This window comes from Pristiophorus japonicus, chromosome 5 (genome assembly GCF_044704955.1).
Source record: "Pristiophorus japonicus isolate sPriJap1 chromosome 5, sPriJap1.hap1, whole genome shotgun sequence".
In the NCBI taxonomy this organism is placed as follows: Eukaryota; Metazoa; Chordata; class Chondrichthyes; family Pristiophoridae; genus Pristiophorus; species Pristiophorus japonicus.
The window spans coordinates 229157959-229177887 of record NC_091981.1 but is presented as its reverse complement, the minus strand read 5'-3'; the positions used below and the strand labels follow the sequence as shown (position 1 = coordinate 229177887).

At 45.9% G+C, this 19929-nt stretch overlaps 1 protein-coding gene across 1 annotated transcript in view; it reads right to left on the bottom strand.

The window, feature by feature from the left end:
- LOC139263974 (macrophage mannose receptor 1-like) overlaps positions 1 to 19929 on the bottom strand; it is a 367543-nt gene that overhangs the window by 51019 nt on the left and 296595 nt on the right. The window contains exons 21-22 of the mRNA XM_070880074.1: positions 8779 to 8893; positions 1679 to 1842 (exon numbers count right to left, since the gene is read on the bottom strand). Of these exons, the coding sequence (XP_070736175.1) occupies positions 1679 to 1842; positions 8779 to 8893 (279 nt within the window). The remainder of the gene's footprint in view (positions 1 to 1678; positions 1843 to 8778; positions 8894 to 19929) is intronic.

Here is a 19929-nt window from a genome sequence, read left to right as displayed (position 1 = left end):
AAAATACAATAAAAAGGAGGCAGACAGAAAGCAAGAAACTACAGACCAGTTAGCCTAACATCTGTTGTTGGGAAAATGCTGCAGTCCATTATTAAGGAAGCAGTAGCAGGACATTTTCAAAAACATGATTCAATCAAGCAGAGTCAGCATGGTTTTATGAAAGGGAAATCATGTTTGACAAATTTGCTGGAGTTCTTCGAGGATGTAACGAGCTGGGTGGATAAGGGGGAACCAGTGGATATGATGTATTTGGATTTCCAGAAGGCATTCGATAAGGTGACACATAAGAGGTTACTGCATAAAATAAAAGCTCACGCGGTTGGGGGTAATATATTAGCATGGATAGAGGATTGGCTAACTAACAGAAAACAGAGAGTCGGGATAAATGGGTCATTTTCTGGTTGGCAAACAGTGACTAGTGGGGTGCAGCAGGGATCGGTGCTGGGTCCTCAACTATTTACAATCTATATTAATGACTTGGATGAAGGGACTGAGTGTAATTTAGCCAAGTTTGCTGATGATACAAAGAGGGTGGGAAAGCAAATTGTGAGGAGGACACAAAAAATCTGCAAAGAGATATAGACAGGCTAAGTGAGTGGGTAAACATTTGGCAGATAGAATATAATGTGGGAAAATGTGAGGTTATCCACTTTGGCAGAAATAATAGAAAAGCAAATTACAATTTAAATGGAGAAAAATTGCAAAGTGCTGCAGTACAGAGGGACCTGGGGTCCTTGTGCATGAAACACAAAAAGTTAGTATGCAGGTACAGCAAGTAATCAGGAAGGCCAATGGAATTTTGGCCTTTATTGCAAGGGAGATAGAGTATAAAAGCAGAGAAGTCCTGCTACAACTGTACAGGATATTGGTGAGGCCACACCTGAGTGCTGCGTACAGTTTTGGTCTGATATGGCGGCGGCTTGACAGCGGGATTCAACCCGCTGTCAATCTTTTATATTTTGACAGCAGTTCCACTGCTAAACCCATCCTCTAAGTGCCATCAAAGTTCTGGCCGCCACATGCAAATACAGAAATTATGTCACATGGTGTAATTCCCACATTTGCACCCTTAGCACCACAGCGTACAAGGGACTTCTATGGCTTCCAGCATTGCCAGGGAGGCAGTGGCATTTAAATTTTAAAAGGTTTTGCTCCTGCAATCAATTGCAGGAGCAGACAATTACAGTTCCTGTACAGAAACCAGTCTTTCAAAAAACAAGCTCATTCTTTTTGTTTATATTTTTTCAAAGCTGACACAATTACACTGCGGCCATTCTCCTTGTACAGTTTCCTGAGCCCAACGCTCCAGTTGTGCCGTTGGTGTGGACATCCTGCCGATCCATGTAAATGATCCTAATCCTGAGGCACAACTAGTGGATGGTCCGATGTTCTCCACCCCAGATACACCCCAAAAGGGCTTCCCGAGGAAATTCGGCCCTTCCATATTTAAAAATTTAACTGGCTAATAATTTTAATGTACAGTAAGTTTTAAATTGTTTAAAAATATTTCTGCTCAAAATGCAAATGTTGTCTGCTGCTGCCGTTTCTGGAGCCCTAATGGGGTTACTCATCATCTTCCCTGTAGAGGCTGGAGAATTCATGGAGATAAATAGAATCTATTACTAAAAAAAGAGTCTAATCCACTGTTTGGAGCACGTGGAGTGTGGTTGGTAATTACCGGATCATCAAATCTGTAAGTTTGTGCTGATGGATAACCCTTGGCCCAGTTAGTATAGACTAGTCCTTTTCCTTCAGTCCACAGATATTTACTCTCTCTATTAATATCATTTAATCCAATCCAGACATTCACAGGAAAACCATTCAGGGTCATGGTAATAAATGCTGCAAAATAAAACAGATTAAAATCATTTGAGATTATGGATATGTTCAAAACTGAAACAACAACTATTTGCATTTATGTAGCAACTTTAACATAGAAACATAGAAAATAGGTGCAGGAGTAGGTCATTCGGCCCTTCGAGCCTGCACCACCATTCAATGAGTTCATGGCTGAACATGTAACTTCAGGACCCCATTCCTGCTTTCTCGCCATACCCCTTGATACCCCTAGTAGTAAGGACTACATCTAACTCTTTTTTGAATATATTTAATGAATTGGCCTCAACAACTTTCTGTAGTAGAGAATTCCACAGGTTCACCACTCTCTGGGTGAAGAAGTTTCTCCTCATCTCGGTCCTAAATGGCTTACCCCTTATCCTTAGACTGTGACCACTGGTTCTGGACTTCCCCAACATTGGGAACATTCTTCCTGCATCTCACCTGTCTAAACCCATCAGAATTTTAAATGTTTCTATGAGATCCCCTCTCATTCTTCTGAACTCCAGTGAATACAAGCCCAGTTGATCCAGTCTTTCTTGATATGTCAGTCCCGCCATCCCGGGAATCAGTCTGGTGAACCTTCGCTGCATTTCCTCAATAGCAGAATGTCCTTCCTCAAGTTAGGAAACCAAAACTGTGCACAATACTCCAGGTGTGGCCTCACCAAGGCCCTGTACAACTGTAGTAACACCTCCCTGCCCCTGTACTCAAATCCCCTTGCTATGAAGGACAACATGCCATTTGCTTTCTTAACTGCCTGCTGTACCTGCATGCCAACCTTCAATGACTGATGTACCATGACACCTAGGTCTCGTTGCACCTCCCCTTTTCCTAATCTGTCACCATTCAGATAATAGTCTGTCTCTCTGTTTTTACCACCAAAGTGGATAACCTCACATTTATCCACATTATACTTCATCTGCCATGCATTTGCCCACTCACCTAACCTGAGAATGACGTGAGTATCACGTGTAGCGAGTTGGTCGTACCGCAGGGAAAGGGTCCACAGCCAGATAGGGAATGGAGAACCAACAGGAAGAGCAGTGCAAGGAAGGTAGTGCAGGAGTCCCCTGTGGTCATCCCCCTGCAAAACAGATACACTGCTTTGGGTACTGTTGAGGGGGATGACTCATCAGGGCAGGGCAGCAGCAGCCAAGTTCATGGCACCGTGGCTGGCTCTGCTGCACAGGAGGGCAGGAAAAAGAGTAGGAGAGCAATAGTGATTGGAGAATCAATGGTGAGGGGAACAGATAGGCGTTTCTGCGGCCGCAACCGAGACTCCAGGATGGTATGTTGCCTCCCTGGTGCAAGGGTCAAGGATGTCTCAGAGCGGGTGCAGGACATTCTAAAAAGGGAGGGAGATCAGCCAGTTGTCGTGGTGCACATTGGTACCAACGACATAGGTAAAAAAAGGGATGAGGTCCTACGAAACGAATTTAAGGAGTTAGGAGCTAAATTAAAAAGTAGGACCTCAAAAGTAATAATCTCGGGATTGCTACCAGTGCCACGTGATAGCCAGAGTAGGAATCGCAGGATAGCGCAGATGAATACGTGGCTTGAGCAGTGGTGCAGCAGGGAGGGATTCAAATTCCTGGGGCATTGGAACCGGTTCTGGGGGAGGTGGGACCAGTACAAACCGGACGGTCTGCACCTGGGCAGGACCGGAACCAATGTCCAAGGGGGAGTGTTTGCTAGTGCTGTTGGGGAGGATTTAAACTAATATGGCAGGGGGATGGGAACCAATGCAGGGAGAAAGAGGGAGACAAAAAGGAGGCAAAAGCAAAAGACAGAAAGGAGATGAGGAAAAGTGGAGGGCAGAGAAACCCAAGGGCCACTGTACAGCAAAATTCTAAAAGGACAAAGGGTGTTAAAAAAACAAGCCTGAAGGCTTTGTGTCTTAATGCAAGGAGTATCCGCAATAAGGTGGATGAATTAACTGTGCAAATAGATGTTAACAAATATGATGTGATTGGGATTACGGAGACGTGGCTCCAGGATGATCAGGGCTGGGAACTCAACATCCAGGGGTAGTCAACATTCTGGAAAGATAGAATAAAAGGAAAAGGAGGTGGGGTAGCCTTGCTGGTTAAGGAGCAAATTAAGGCAATAGTTCGGAAGGACATTAGCTTGGATGATGTGGAATCTATATGGGTAGAGCTGCAGAATACCAAAGGGCAAAAAACGTTAGTGGGAGTTGTGTACAGACCTCCAAACAGTAGTAGTGATATTGGGGAGGGCATCAGACATGAAATTAGGGGTGCGTGCAATAAAGGCGCAGCAGTTATAATGGGTGACTTTAATATGCACATAGATTGGGTTAACCAAACTGGAAGCAATACGGTGGAGGAGGATTTCCTGGAGTGCATAAGGGATGTTTTTTTAGACCAATATGTCGAGGAACCAACTAGGGGGGAGGCCATCTTAGACTGGGTGTTGTGTAATGAGAGAGGATTAATTAGCAATCTCGTTGTGCGAGGCCCCTTGGGGAAGAGTGACCATAATATGATGGAATTCTGCATTAGGATGGAGAATGAAACAGTTAATTCAGAGACCATGGTCCAGAACTTAAAGAAGGGTAACTTTGAAGGTATGAGGCGTGAATTGGCTAGGATAGATTGGTGAATGATACTGAAGGGGTTGACTGTGGTTGGGCAATGGCAGACATTTAGAGACCGCATGGATGAACTACAACAATTGTACATTCCTGTCTGGCGTAAAAATAAAAAAGGGAAGGTGGCTCAACCGTGGCTATCAAGGGAAATCAGGGATAGTATTAAAGCCAAGGAAGTGGCATACAAATTGGCCAGAAATAGCAGCGAACCCGGGGACTGGGAGAAATTTAGAACTCAGCAGAGGAGGACAAAGGGTTTGATTAGGGCAGGGAAAATGGAGTACGAGAAGAAGCTTGCAGGGAACATTAAGACGGATTGCAAAAGTTTCCATAGATATGTAAAGAGGAAAGGGTTAGTAAAGACAAACGTAGGTCCCCTGCAGTCAGAATCAGGGGAAGTCATAAAGGGGAACAAAGACATGGCGGACCAATTGAACAAGTACTTTGGTTCGGTATTCACTGAGGAGGATACCAACAACCTTCCGGATATAAAAGGGGTCGGAGGGTCTAGTAAGGAGGAGGAACTGAGGGAAATCCTTATTAGTCGAGAAATTGTGTTGGGGAAATTGATGGGATTGAAGGCCGATAAATCCCCAGGGCCTGATGGACTGCATCCCAGAGTACTTAAGGAGGTGGCCTTGGAAATAGTGGATGCATTGACAGTCATTTTACAACATTCCATAGACTCTGGATTAGTTCCTATGTAGTGGAGGGTAGCCAATGTAATCCCACTTTTTAAAAAAGGAGGGAGAGAGAAAACGGAATTATAGACCGGTCAGCCTGACATCGGTAGTGGGTAAAATGATGGAATCAATTATTAAGGATTTCATAGCAGTGCATTTGGAAAGAGGTGATATGATAGGTCCAAGTCAGCATGGATTTGTGAAAGAGAAATCATGCTTGACAAATCTTCTGGAATTTTTTGAGGATGTTTCCAGTAGAGTGGACAAGGGAGAACCAGTTGATGTGGTATATTTGGACTTTCAGAAGGCTTTCGACAAGGTCCCACACAAGAGATTAATGTGCAAAGTTAAAGCACATGGGATTGGGGGTAGTGTGCTGACATGGATTGAGAACTGGTTGTCAGACAGGAAGCAAAGTGTAGGAGTAAATGGGGACTTTTCAGAATGGCAGGCAGTGACTAGTGGGGTGCCGCAAGGTTCTGTGCTGGGTCCCCAGCTGTTTACACTGTACATTAATGATTTAGACGAGGGGATTAAATGTAGTATCTCCAAATTTGCGGATGACACTAAGTTGGGTGGCAGTGTGAGCTGCGAGGAGGATGCTATGAGGCTGCAGAGCGACTTGGATAGGTTAGGTGAGTGGGCAAATGAATGGCAGATGAAGTATAATGTGGATAAATGTGAGGTTATCCACTTTTGTGGTAAAAACAGAGAGACAGACTATTATCTGAATGGTGACAGATTAGGAAAAGGGGAGGTGCAAAGAGACCTGGGTGTCATGGTACATCAGTTATTGAAGGTTGGCATGCAGGTACAGCAGGCGGTTAAGAAAGCAAATGGCATGTTGGCCTTCATAGCGAGGGGATTTGAGTACAGGGGCAGGGAGGTATTGCTACAGTTGTACAGAGCCTTGGTGAGGCCACACCTGGAGTACTGTGTACAGTTTTGGTCTCCTACCCTGAGGAAGGACATTCTTGCTATTGAAGGAGTGCAACGAAGGTTCACCAGACTGATTCCCGGGATGGCGGGACTGACCTATCAAGAAAGACTGGATCAACTGGGCTTGTATTCACTGGAGTTCAGAAGAATGAGAGGGGACCTCATAGAAACGTTTAAAATTCTGACGGGGTTAGCCAGATTAGATGCAGGAAGAATGTTCCCAATGTTGGGGAAGTCCAGAACCAGGGGACACAGTCTAAGGATAAGGGGGAAGCCATTTAGGACCGAGATGAGGAGAAATTTCTTCACCCAGAGAGTGGTGAACCTGTGGAATTCTCTACCACAGAAAGTTGTTGAGGCCAATTCACTAAATATATTCAAAAAGGAGTTAGATGAAGTCCTTACTACTAGGGGGATCAAGGGGTATGGTGAGAAAGCAGGAATGGGGTACTGAAGTTGCATGTTCAGCCATGAACTCATTGAATGGCGGTGCAGGCTAGAAGGGCCGAATGGCCTACTCCTGCACCTATTTTCTATGTTTCTATGTTTCTATCCAAGATAGAAAAAAGCCCCAAAGTGCTTCATGATCCAAGTATAAAAAAATAGAATAATGAACTAATTCCAGATTTAGCTTTAGAAATAAAATGATCTCTAGCATACATATAATTCTACTAACATGCTAAAAAATAAATGGTTGTCAGATTTAGTCTGTGGAACTGTTGACTTTTAATGGAAATTTGAGTTATGAACTTGTCATGTAACAGTAGAATCACAGCATTTTACAGCAAAGAAGGGGACCCATTCAGCCCATCAGTCCTGTGCTGGCTCTTTGAAAAAGCTATTCACTTAGTCCCATTTTCCTGCATTTTCCTCATACTCTTTTAAATTTCTCTTTTTTCAAATATTTATCCACATCCAATTAAAAGTTATGATAGGTTCTGCTTCCTCCGCTGTTTCTGGTCGAGCATTCCCTGACCTAACAATCCTATACATAAAAAACCCTCCTAACCTCGCCCATAATTGTTTTGATGTCAATCAGAAATTTATTCCCTCATGTTGCCAACTCACTGATCACTGGAAGCATTTTCATCCACATATTGACTCGCTGACCAGGGGGAATAGTTTTTCCTTGTTTAGCTTATCAAAACTATTATCATTTTATCCCAATTTTCTATATATCTAATGGATCTCCATCATCTGCCACTATCTGTTTTGTGCCTTTTAACCAACTTCCTATCCATGCTATCATATTCCCGTAAAGACAATGGGCTAGAATTTCCACTACATTACGGTTTTCTCGGCGGTACTGCATGTTTTCGGTGGAAAAGCACCCGGCGGTTCCGCCAGTGGTTTCGAAATATCGCTGGGGAGCGGACCGCCGGCGTGACCGGCAAACAAAATGCTACCGCCCAAGTTTGCGCTCAGCGGTGACCCGTGGGTACGATTGAAAAAAACGCCCACGAAAAGCTGCTGGAGCTGGGCAGTAGGTAAGTCCCTCTTCAAAGAAAGGTAAGTTAAAGTGTTTTTTATCATCCTTTTAAAATTCTTTTACAGCGATTAAGTTAAAATGGGTCTTGCGAATGTTTTCTGATTTTTAATTTTTTGTTCCTTGGAAAAAATAGTTTTTGTGTTTTCCCCCCTCCCTAGCCCCAACTGCAACCTTGGTCTAAATTTGAGTAATTACCGCCCATTTTGATTAAGAACTGCCCAATTTGCCAAGCATCCTATAAAAAGGGCAATTTGCCCCCTCCGCCCCCATATTTGACAAAGAATAATTAAGTCTGGTTTTCTACCAGTTCTATTAGCTCAATCAATAAGCTGATGTAGAACATCAATGTGTTCATGAATAAAACAGATTGTTTGTAAATGCAATGCACACGATATAGGGATGGTATTCCTGATAAGTTGCATTAATTTATGAAAAACAATGAAAATAATGGGAGTAATTTTCACTGTCACTGATTGGGCAGTAATCTGGCAGAGTGGATTACCCACCCATTATAGAACCCACCTGATTTTCATCCGTTTGAAAACAATTACCCCCAATAATGAAGATGATATAAAAAAATGTGATACATCATCAAAAGAAATCAAAATACATATATTTCCTAGTAAAAAACTGAGGTTCTAAAATCATGTCCTGGGATATGAATGTACAAACAGAATACTTATCACATTTATCGGAAATTTCTGTCTCTATTGTATTAGCTGAGCTTGTAGTTCATTTATTTTAAATGGGTTAATGATTTTTCTAAAATAGCAATGTTACAGATGAATTAATTGAATGCCTATATGCTATCACTCAATAAGTAATTTTAGTGGCTGACAGAATGAAAGTGGAAAATATTAACGAGTATATCATGGAATTAACGCCAGATGTAATCTACTACTTTTCCTCATAAGAAGATCAATTTGATATTATTGCTCCCGTTGGTCTGAGCTATTCATTGCTTCATAAATATGGACCAAACCTCATCTGGGATTAAATTGTGGAACTCATTTATTAATTTTGAATTTTAGATAATAAACAATCTGTCCAATTTGGTACCCAGGTGATCATATGCATGCTGGCTGGTGTTCATTGCCGAAATACCTCCTGTTTCTGGGAGAGAAAGTGCCTCCATAATGAAAGCAAACTAATTAAAAGCAAGTATGTGAGTACAGGGGCACTCCAGTCTTATACTATTATTGCCCATAATTACATACTTTGTTCTTTAGCATTTTGAATTGATGCCAGGTTTCCTCCTTTAGTTGTGCAAATGTCTCTCGCATCATGCCAAGGCAATTGCTGTGCTTCATCTTCACCATAAAATATGAAACACTGAGAAAAAACATTGAAAAATGCCAAATTATTAGAGTGTATAACAGATAAAGTAATAGTTTTAGAAGTGTTCGGCAACATCATATAGGAAGCCAAGATCATTGCTTAGACACGTTGAAGTGTTGCATTGCTATCAGCAGCTTATTATTGTAGCTCCTGGAATGCCCTGCTTTTAATAAGTTATTGTGGAACCTAACTGAAGGCCCAAAACTGAAAAGAGTGGGAAAGAAATTGAGGAAAATGAAGAACCGATGATGAAGTGATGTCAAGCTTGGGTTTTAAAAGCCTGCGGATTGGAGGAGAGAGGAAGAGTGAAAAAGTCGATAGCTGGCATTTTCCCAGTCCCGAGCGTGTGGGTCTGGGGACAGGTCAGCAGTAAACATCGCCAAAATTGCCAGCGAGTCGGGAACCCGCTGTCATCCCGTCGACTTCTGCATTTAACTCGGGCGTGTTTCCCAGCTCGTCACGGACCCGCTCGGCAGAGGTGGGTGACCTCATTAAAGTACTTAAATGCTTGTGGAGCAACCTTTAAGAGGCTTTTTAACGCATGTTTTGGCTTTAACTTCTTGAGCACGGGATTCACACACCTCGTGAACCTTGCCTGTGAAGGGGAGGCGGGAGCTCAATGGCCATTGTGCAAGTTCATTAAGTGACAGCTGGAAAAAACACATAAATACTCCCACATCACACCTGCTTCCTTGTCTAATGGAAAGGCTGCTGCTGACTCCATTGTGTGCAGAGATTTAGCTGTCAGCAGTTTACAACCTCAGAAGCCACTCTCACTACATTGCTAGTCACTATGACAACATTGATGGACTTGGCCTCTGATCTCCACTTTACCTGACATCTATTACATCAGCACAGGTGCTGCTTATCCTGTCTCACTTTGGACCTCAGAATCGGACCAAGGTGAGCCCCAGCACCAACAACAGCAGTCACATCAACAGCAACAGCCCCAACAGCAGCAACCACAACAGCAGCCTTCACCTCAGCAACCTGATGCTCCACAGGAGAGAGGGGGTCAGCATAGGGCTTAACCATGCCAGAAGCGATACCCTCAACACAGGGTACACAGGCAGAGGATGAGCTTCCTGAACATGATTGATCAGCAGTATTTTAGGAGGCTCAGACTATCGCGCCAGGTCAGCGCAGACATTTGTAGCTTGCTGGAACAAGACCTGCTGCCCAAAGGACCTGGTGGACACGCCTTACCAGTGGCTGTCAAAGTCACTACTGTCTTCAACTTCTTTGCGTCAGGCTCCTTCCAGGGATCTGCAGCAGATATTTGCAGGATCTCACAGTTGGCCGCCTGCAGATGCATCAGTCAGGTGACCAATCTCATGTTTCACAAGCCAACCAATTATGTCAACTGTTCCACTGATGAAGTCAGTATTACTGATCGGGCGCTCGGCTTTGTGGCTCTGGCTGGCTTCCCACAGGTGCAGGACGTCATTGACTGCATTCATGTGGCCATCAAGGCACCCCACATCACCCAGGAGTGTTTGTGAAGCTCAAGGGCTTCCACTCCCTAAATGTGCAGCTCATCTGCATCCATAAAAAGATCAGCAATATAAAAGCGGATGCTGGAATCTGAAAAAAAAATAGAAAATGCTGGAAATCTCAGCGGGTCAGGCAGCAGCTGTGGAATGAAAAGCAGAGTTGACGTTTTGGGTCAACAACCCTTCATCAGAACTGGAGAGTGTTGGAAAAGAACACATTCTTAAGAAGCACTGAAAGGGGGAGAGGAAGAAAGAACAAAAGGGAAGGTCTGTGATAGATGGAAGACAGGAGAGATTAGAGAGACAAAGGGGATGATGGGCCGAATTGAAATGGTAATGCCAGGAGTTAGAAAAACATTAGTCTAGATAGGGTGTGAATGGCAGTATAAAGATGAGCTGCCATTAAAGACAAGGAAAATAAAACATAGGGTCAGCAGGGGGCGAGGGCGGAAGGGAGCCAAAGTGCCTAAACGAAAGATGAGGAGCTGTCCCTTGTGCTTTCATTGAGCTTCGTTAGAATGGAGTAGAGAATTAAAGTGACAGGCGACCGGAAGCTAGGGATCACGCTTACGGACTGAACGGAGATGTTCCGCAAAGTGGTCACCCAATCTGCGCTTGGTCTCCCCAGTGTGGAGGAGACCACACCGTGAGTAGTGAATACAGTATACTAAATTGAAAGAAGTACAAGTAAATCATTGTTTCACCCGGAAAGAGTATTTGGGGTCCTGGACAATGGGAAGGGAGGAGGTAAAAGAGCAGGTGTTGCTTCTCCTGCGCTTGCACGGAAAGGTGCCATGGGAAGGGGAGGGGGTGTTCGGGGGTGATTGGAGAATGGACCAGGGTGTCGCAGAGGGAGTGGTCCCTTCAGAATGCTGAGAGGGGAGGGGAGGGGAGGGAAAGATATGATTGGTGGTGGAATCACGCTGGAGGTGGCGGAAATGGTGGAGGATGATCCATTGAACGTGGAGGCTGCTGGGTGAAAGGTGAGGACAAGGGGAACCCTGTCATGGTTCTGAGAGGGAGGGGAATGGGTGAGAGCAGAGGTGAGACCTTCCCTTTAGTTCTTTCTTCCCCTTCCTCTTTCAGTGCTTCTGAAGAATGTGTTCTTTTCGAACACTCAGCAGTTCTGACGAAGGGTCATCGACCTGAAACATTAACTCTGCTTTTCTCTCCACAGATGCTGTCTGACCTGCTGAGATTTCCAGCATTTTCTGCTTTTATTACAAAAAAATTCATCATGCACATGTGTCAGATTCCCTGGCAGCAGTTATGACTCGTTTGTGCTGCGCCAGTCCACCCTCCCTCAGCTCTTTGCACCTCCAAACAGACTTACTGGCTGGCTGTTTGGAGACAAGGGCTATCTACTGAAGACGTGGCTCATGATACCCTTGAGGAGGATGACTACAGAGGCCCAGGAGAGATATAATGACAACCACATGTCCACCAGATGTGTCATAGAGCAGTCACTAGGCGTGCTGAAAATGCGCTTCAGATGCCTTGACAGATCTGGAGGAGCCCTTCAGTACGCACCAACCAGCCAGGGACACCAGTGGTCTGCTGCACCCTGCACAACATAGCGCAGCAGCGAGGATTAGTGCTGCATGAGGAGCAAGACTCTAAGCGCATAGCCTCTTCAGATGAGCAGGAAGAGCATCAGCTGGAAGATGAGCAGGTGGAGCAGAAGGAACCTGCGGTCCAGATTCTACAAGCATCCGAACACATTGCTGCCCGGGAGGCCAGGGATGGGCAGATTTGCTTAACTTTACGCAATAAACCCATATGTCTGTCATATGCTGCGCCACATTGGCACCACTCCACAGTAACACTATAAAGCATCCCGTCAATGACCAAGCCATTCCTTTCACACTGACCACCATTGCTGGAGGTAACGTTATGTCTCACTATTCACTCCAACTCACTAAGCCACTTCCAAATGTGCACACAAATTTGTCCATGACCAGAAAGTGGTGAAAATAAAAGATTTTTATGTGTGACATTACAGTAATGGAAAAGTTACAGAATCATTTAACCAAACACTCAAATGGCTACACTTGTGAATCTACTTGTGTTTCATCTTTCTCCTGTGCGCGCTTCGACGAGATACTGCCCCTGTGGCTTCAGCAGAGGTAGAGGCAGCCTGCTCACTTCCCTGCTGTGATGTTTAGACGCTTTTGGCGGACAGCTTCTGGGTTTTTGAATCTCTAATGTCCCCACCAAAGTCTTCTTCTCCTGCGACTGTGCAGGGGCAGACTCAGCCATCGCGATCCCAGGAGGCATCTGGGGCTCTGACTGAGGGGGTGGCCAGGGGGGAAAAGGGTAAACGCTTTGAAAGGAGCCCACACTTCCCTCTCCCCTCTCACCATCATCCCTTTCATGGGCCACCCACATTTCCCTGCTTGCAAAGAGCTGGAGAGCATTTTGGTGCACATCAGTGGGGCCATGAGAACTGATATCCCTCCTAGACAGTAGATCTATGAGCCTCTGCCATCAAAGCTCCATAGATAGCCATCTATTCTCCATAGAGAACATGTACTCATATGAGTGGCACATTCGCTGCTCCATGCAGGTGGCCATTCCATCCATGGAAGAGCTGACAGTCGCCATCACTTGCGACATGGTGGTGCTCAAGTTGGAGATAGACGCCTCCATTCTCTGCACATTTGTGGACATTGCGCTCATAAAACCTGTCAAAGCCTCAAGGATTGTCCCCTTTCTGAATACCCCTGAGGCTCAGCGTATGCATGCAACTCAACAGAGCTGGGAGTGTCCTGCTCCCTCCGGTGAGAAGTCTCCACTGCTGTCCCTCAATTCACCATCTCCTCTTGCTCACTTGTGACTTGTGAGACATCAGGTGACAACAATATTCTATCTCACATGGCACCCACCGAGATGTGCGTATTTGCACTGGTGCTTGGTGCGCTTATATCTGGTGATGGTGTGCTCTCAGAAGCTGGAGGCTCCTCTGAGGAGTCATCATCCTCTTCTTCCTGGAGAGTGGGGGGGGGGGGCTCATGGTAGATCTGTGGGAGAATAGTATTATGTCTTGAATAAAGAGTCAGACTAAATACTGCAAGCTCAAAATAAAGTGTGACCGTAGTCCTTTATTACAGGTCTCAGAGTATTTCTCTAAACTGTGAGACCTCCTAATGTACAGGTGCTCCCAAGGGATTGTGGGATCCCTTGAGACTCCAGGCGATGAGCCCTCTGGTGGTTAAACGTGACATTTCATGTTTACATATATAACAACACTCCCCCCCCCAAAGTCAATAGTGTAACTATTTACAATGTGAGTCGATCTGGGGCCTTCCTTTCCCTGGTTGAATGTCTCAGTGCAAAAGCTGGTTTTGGTGAGTCATTTGTTGGGCCCTCGCTGGGCTGCTGTGCAGCTGGCCTTGCTGGGCTGTTGGGCGTGGTGAGTCCTGCTGGGCTGCTGCGGGTGATGGGTTTTGCTTCGTGGTCAATCGCTGGGTCGGTTGCCACTTGTGTGTGTGTGTGTTGGAGGGTCGAAAAAGGTAGAGTCTATTGTAGGTTGTTCTGGATAGTCCGTGAATCTGAGTTTGGTTTGGTCCAAGTGTTTCCTGCAGGTGAGTCCATTCGAAAGTTTGACCAGAAATACCCTACTCCCCTCTTTGGCCATAACAGTGCCAGTAACACTTGGGACCTTGTCCATAGTCCAACAAAAATACAGGATCATTAATCTCGATTTCGCGTGACACATTTGCGCGATCATGATATGTATTCTGTTGAAGCCACCTGCTCTCTACCTGTTCGTGTAGATCAGGGTGGACTAACGAGAGCCTTGTCTTAAGTGCCCTTTTCATGAGCAGTTCAGTGGGAAGGACCCCCAGTGAGCGAGTGGGGTCTTGTGCGGTAACTAAGCAGGACTCGGGATAGGCGAGTCTGCAGTGAGCCTTCAGTTACTCTTTTCAAGCTCTGCTTGATTGTTTGCACTGCTCATTCTGCCTGACCATTGGACGCTGGTTTAAACGGGGCAGATGCGACATGTTTGATCCTTTTGCGGGTCATAAATTCTTTGAACTCGGCACTGGTGAAGCACGGCCCATAGTCACTCACTAGGACATCAGGCAGGCCGTGCGTGGCAAACATGGCCCACAGGCTTTCAATGGTGGCAACGGACGTGCTTGCCGACATGATCACACATTCAATCCATTTGGAGTATGCATCTACAACCACAATGAACATTTTACCCAAAATGGGCTTACATAGTTGACATGGATCCTGGGCCATGGTTTGGAGGGCCAGGACCATAAGCTTAGTGGCGCCTCTCTGACTGCGTTGCTTAACTGTGAGCATGTATTACATTTGTGCATGCAGGACTCTAAGTCTGCATCGATACCGGGCCACCACACGTGGGATCTGGCTATCGCTTTCATCATGCCAGTTTATTGGACATATTCAAGAGGGAGTTAGATATGGCCCTTATGGCTAAAGGGATCAAGGGGTATGGAGAGAAAGTAGGAAAGAGGTACTGAGGGAATGATCAGCCATGATCTTATTGAATGGTGGTGCAGGCTCGAAGGGCCTGCACCTATTTTCTATGTTTCTATGTTTCTACCATTACGATGCCTGGGTGGGTGCTGTGGAGATCACCAATCAAAATATCCCTGCCCTTTTTTGGCACCACTACCCGATTGCCCCATAGGAGGCAGTCTGCCTGTATGGACATTTCATCCCTACGCCGCTGGTATGGCTTTATTTCTTCCTGCATCTCTAACGAGACACTAGACCAACTCCCATGGAGCACACAGTTGTTTTACTAAGGACAGTAATGGGTCCTGGCTCATCCAGGTTCTAATCTGTCAAGCGATAACAGGTCACTCTCGAATGCTTCCATTACCATAACTAAGTCTGCAGGTTGTGCCATCGCCACCCTTGTGGTGGGCAATGACAATCTACTTCGAGCATCGGCACAGTTTTCTGTGTCTGGCCTGTCGCGGATGGCGTACTTGTATGCGGACAACGTGAGCGCCCATCACTGGATGCGGGCCGATGCATTCGTATTTATCCCCTTGCTTTCAGAGAAGAGGGATATCAGTGGCTTATGGTCAGTTTCCAATTCAAATTTCAGCCCAAACAGATATTGATGCAGTTTCTTTACCCCAAAAACACACACTAACGCTTCTTTTTCGATCATATTGTAGGCCCTCTCAGCCTTAGACAGACTTCTGGATGCATAAGCAACTGGTGGCAATTTCCGAAATTCATTAGCTTGTTGCAATACACACCCGACACCGTATGATGACGCATCACATGCTAGCACTAAACGCTTACATGGATCGTACAACACAAGCAATTCGTTTGAACATAACAGTTTCCTAGCTTTTTCAAAGGCATTTTCTTGGCTGTTACCCCATACCCATTCATCTCCTTTATGCAGTAAAGAGTGCAGTGGTTCTAACAATGTGCTAAGACCCGATAAGAAGTTACCAAAGTAGTTCAGGAGTTCCAGAAACGACTGCAGCTCCATCACGTGCTGTGGTCTCGGTGCGTTCTTGATTGCCTCAGACTTCGAATCAGTGGGCCTGATGCCATCCGCTGTGATTCTTCTCCCCAGGAACTCCACTTTAGGCGCCAGGAAAACCCTGAGCCCCACATGATTAAGCCGACTAACAACCTCCGCCAGCTTCTGCAGATGCTCGACGGTGTCCCGACCTGTAACCAAGATGTCGTCCTGGAAGAAGACGGCATGCGGGACCGATTTCAGCAAGCTTTCCATGTTCCTCTGGAATATTGCCACGGCTAATCGAGTCCCAAATGGGCATCTGTTATAAATAAAGAGACCTTTGTGTGTGTTGATGCAGGTGAGGTCCTCAGATGATTCCTCCAGCTCCTGCGTCATGTCGGCCGAGGTCAAGTCCAGCTTCGTGAACGTCTTTCCTCCCGCCAGCATCGCAAATAGGTTGTCTGCCTTTGGTAGTGGGTATTGATTCTGCAGTGAGAAACGATTGATAGTAACTTTGTAATCACCACAGATTCTGATGGTGCCATCTCCCTTGAGGACTGGAACAATTGGACTGGCCCAGTCGTTGAATTCGATAGGCGAAATGATGCCCTCTCGTTGCAGCCTGTCCAGTTCGATCTCCACCCTCTCTTTCATCATGTACGGTACTGCTCTCACCTTGTGATGGATGGGTCACGCCCCCAGAATCAAATGGATCTGCACTTTTGCTCCTTGGAACTTCCCGATGCCTGGTTCAAGCAATGAGGGGAACTTGTTTAGGATCTGTGCACACGAAGTTTCGTCGACGGACGAAAGCGTTCGGATGTCGTCCCAGTTCCAGCGTATCTTTCCCAGCCAGCTCCTGCCGAGCAGCGTGTGGCAATCGCATGATACGACCCAGAGTGGTAAATTGTGCACCGCTCCATCGTAGGAGACCTTTACAGTAGCACTGCCAATTACGGGAATCAGTTCCTTTGTGTACGTTCTCAGTTTAGTGTGAATGGGAGTCAGGACTGGCCTTGAGGCCTTGCTGCACCACAATTTATCGAAAGTCTTTTTGCTCATTATGGACTGGCTTGCGCCCATGTCCAGCTTGTGATAAAAATGTGCACCCCATATACCTCAGCCTCCTCAGTCTGAGCCTCTGGTTCGTCGTGATCCACCGTGGATCTGTTCTCCTCTGCAACATGGTGGTTTTCAGGATTATCAGGGTTTGCAGCTCGCCTGCACATAGGTTGGAGGTGTCCCATTGTTCCACAGCCCTTGCAAATATATCCTTTGAAGCAGCATGAATGGAAACGATGATCAACCCGCAGCGCCAAAAAGGTGTTAATGTCCTTGCATTCACCACCCTTGATGGTGGACTCTGAGTCACCTGCGGACGTGTAGCTGCAGGCATGTAAATCCTGCCGTGTACATTCCAATTTGAAAACAACGTTGCTTTGGTCACCGTACTTGCAGCAGCACCGGTGTGCTGAGAGATTTGTTTGGTATTGTCACTGGTGGCGATAAATGCCTGGGCTATCGCTTTGGCTTTACTCAAGGTTGGGTTCTCTACAGTCAAGAGTTTGCGAAGTATTACTTCATGGACAATGCCAAATACAAAGAAGTCCCTAAGCATGTACTCCAAGTGTCCTTCAAATTCGCAATGTCCTGCAAGGCGCCTTTGCTCAGCGACGTAGCTCATCACTTCCTGGCCTTCAGATCTCTTGTAGGTGTAGAACCGATACCTCACCATCAGAATGCTTTCCTTCAGGTTCAAATGCTCTCGGACCAGTGTGCACAAATCGGCGTACGACTTCTCTGTGGGTTTCGCTGGAGCAAGCAGATTTTTCATGAGGTCATACGTTGGTGCCCCACAAATGGTGAGGAGGATCGCCCTTCGTTTGCCACTGTTCGCTTCACCTTCCAGCTCGTTGGCCATGAAGTACTAGTCGAGTCGCTCCACGAAGGTTTCCCAATCATCCCGCTCCGAAAATTTCTCCAGGATGCCCACGGTTCTCTGCATTGTTGCATTGGGGTTCGTCATCTGTATCTCGTCGCCAGTTCTTATGTCTTGAATAAAGAGTCAGACTAGATACAGCAAGCTCAAAGTAAAGTGTGACCGTAGTCCTTTAATACAGGTCTCAGAGTGTCTCTCCAACCTGTGAGGCCTCCTTATGTATAGGTGCTCCCAAGGGATTGTGGGATCCCTTGGGACTCTGGGGGATGAGCCCTCTGGTGCTTAAACATGGCATTTCAGGTTTACATATAAAACAACTAGAGTTAGAAATGTAATGTGAAGAATGGGTACAGATACCATTATGCACATGATGACCATTTAGTGGCTGCTGACATCAGTCCCCATGTGAGGGACTGCTGTATGCCATTTGATAGTATGAGATGTAATTCTGTCACCAGGTTGCTGAGATGCCCCCTCTCTTCGTCTCCCACCCCCAGCTGGTCAGCAACTCCAAGAAACTTCCAAGGCAACCTCCTCTACTGATGTTAGGGTTGCCAATTATGTAATTCCACCTCCTTTTCTCTCCCTCTCCCTCTTATTATGGACTCTCTTTTCCTGCAAGGAGGGAAAGAAGAGAAGATTGAGTGAGAGTGATGCAATGAGTGTAAGGATTGGATGGGTTACATCTTTAGAGGGAGACGATGATGGAGTGGGGTGCCAAAGCCAGCGGCCTCTTTGTGTATTGTTGGTTGGTATAATTGGATTCGGATGAAGGTGAGTGTGTAGTAAGATGGGGATATGATAATGTAGGTAGAGAGAGAGGGATGGGTGGACGTGCAAGGTGTGTTGGTGTGAGTAAAGATGTGCAGCAGCAGTGTAGAGAAGGCAGAATCATGGAGAAGTGATGAGAGGCACAGCAGGATGAAGTTGAGTGCAGCTTTGCACTCACCTTTCTTGATCTAATGAGATCATTGAAACATTTCCTGCAGTGCACCCAGGTCCTCCTCACAATATCCCTGCCGGTCACCTCCTCTGCTATTTGGAGCCAGGCTATTTTGGTCTCCCTGGGAAGTCTCATCTGCCCATCGGAAGGAAAAAGGACGTCCCTCTATGTTCTGACTCCTTCCAAAGACATATGGAGGGAGTCATTGGGGAACCTAGGTGCAATCCTCTGGCTCAGTGCAGTCATATTTGACATTTGTTCCAGCAATCTAATTGTGCAGTGTATTGCCTGCACACTCCTAGATGAACCTTCAAATGCAATGTGGCCACAGCTCCTTTAAATATCCTGACTGAAAAGTCGTCATCGATGATGTCATCAAACCCACACCATTTAATTGGGCCGGGAAATGAGCAGAGCGGCCTTAATAGGCCCCATTAACGCAAAGTCGATCTGAGCAGCGGCATGGAATCAGGAACGGGGTCGCAACCCACAAAGGTGACTGTCCGCACCCGACCCAACCCGCTGAGGTATGGAAAATTCTGGCCATCGAGAGCAAGTGTTGCATTGTTGATTTATTATTCCACAAAATGTATCTGCTTCAGTCTCACATAAGCAGCACATATATCTTCTACAATCTGGGGTGGACCCTTTCCTGTCAAAAAATCCTCACTCTGTACACTGGTGCCTGGAATTCAACAGATGATGCCACATAATTTTCCTCTCTCTCTGAATGGCAGATTGCAAAACTACTTGCCAACTCAAGACACAGGCTTTGAACTAATAAGTGATTTTATTTATATAAGATAGATGAATGAACAGTGTGCAGTTTAATAAAGTGAGATATGTATTCCCCACTACATGCTTCGATATAGGAAACAACACTTGTGGTCACATAGCTTTAGACATTCAATCTCATGACCCGCGCACTCTCTCAGTGAGTTGCTAATGGAGCTTCAGTAAATCAGAGCTGACATCCATCAGGATACTTGCCAACTGCACTGAAGACCTAGCGGCATTCACAGCTAGCTTCTTCCTCGACTGACTTTCTGTAACTTTTCCACTTTTATTTTTACATAAGAACATAAGAACATAAGAATTAGGAACAGAAGTAGGGCATCTAGCCCCTCGAGTCTGCTCCGCCATTCAACAAGATCATGGCTGATCTGGCCGTGGATTCAGCTCCACTTAACC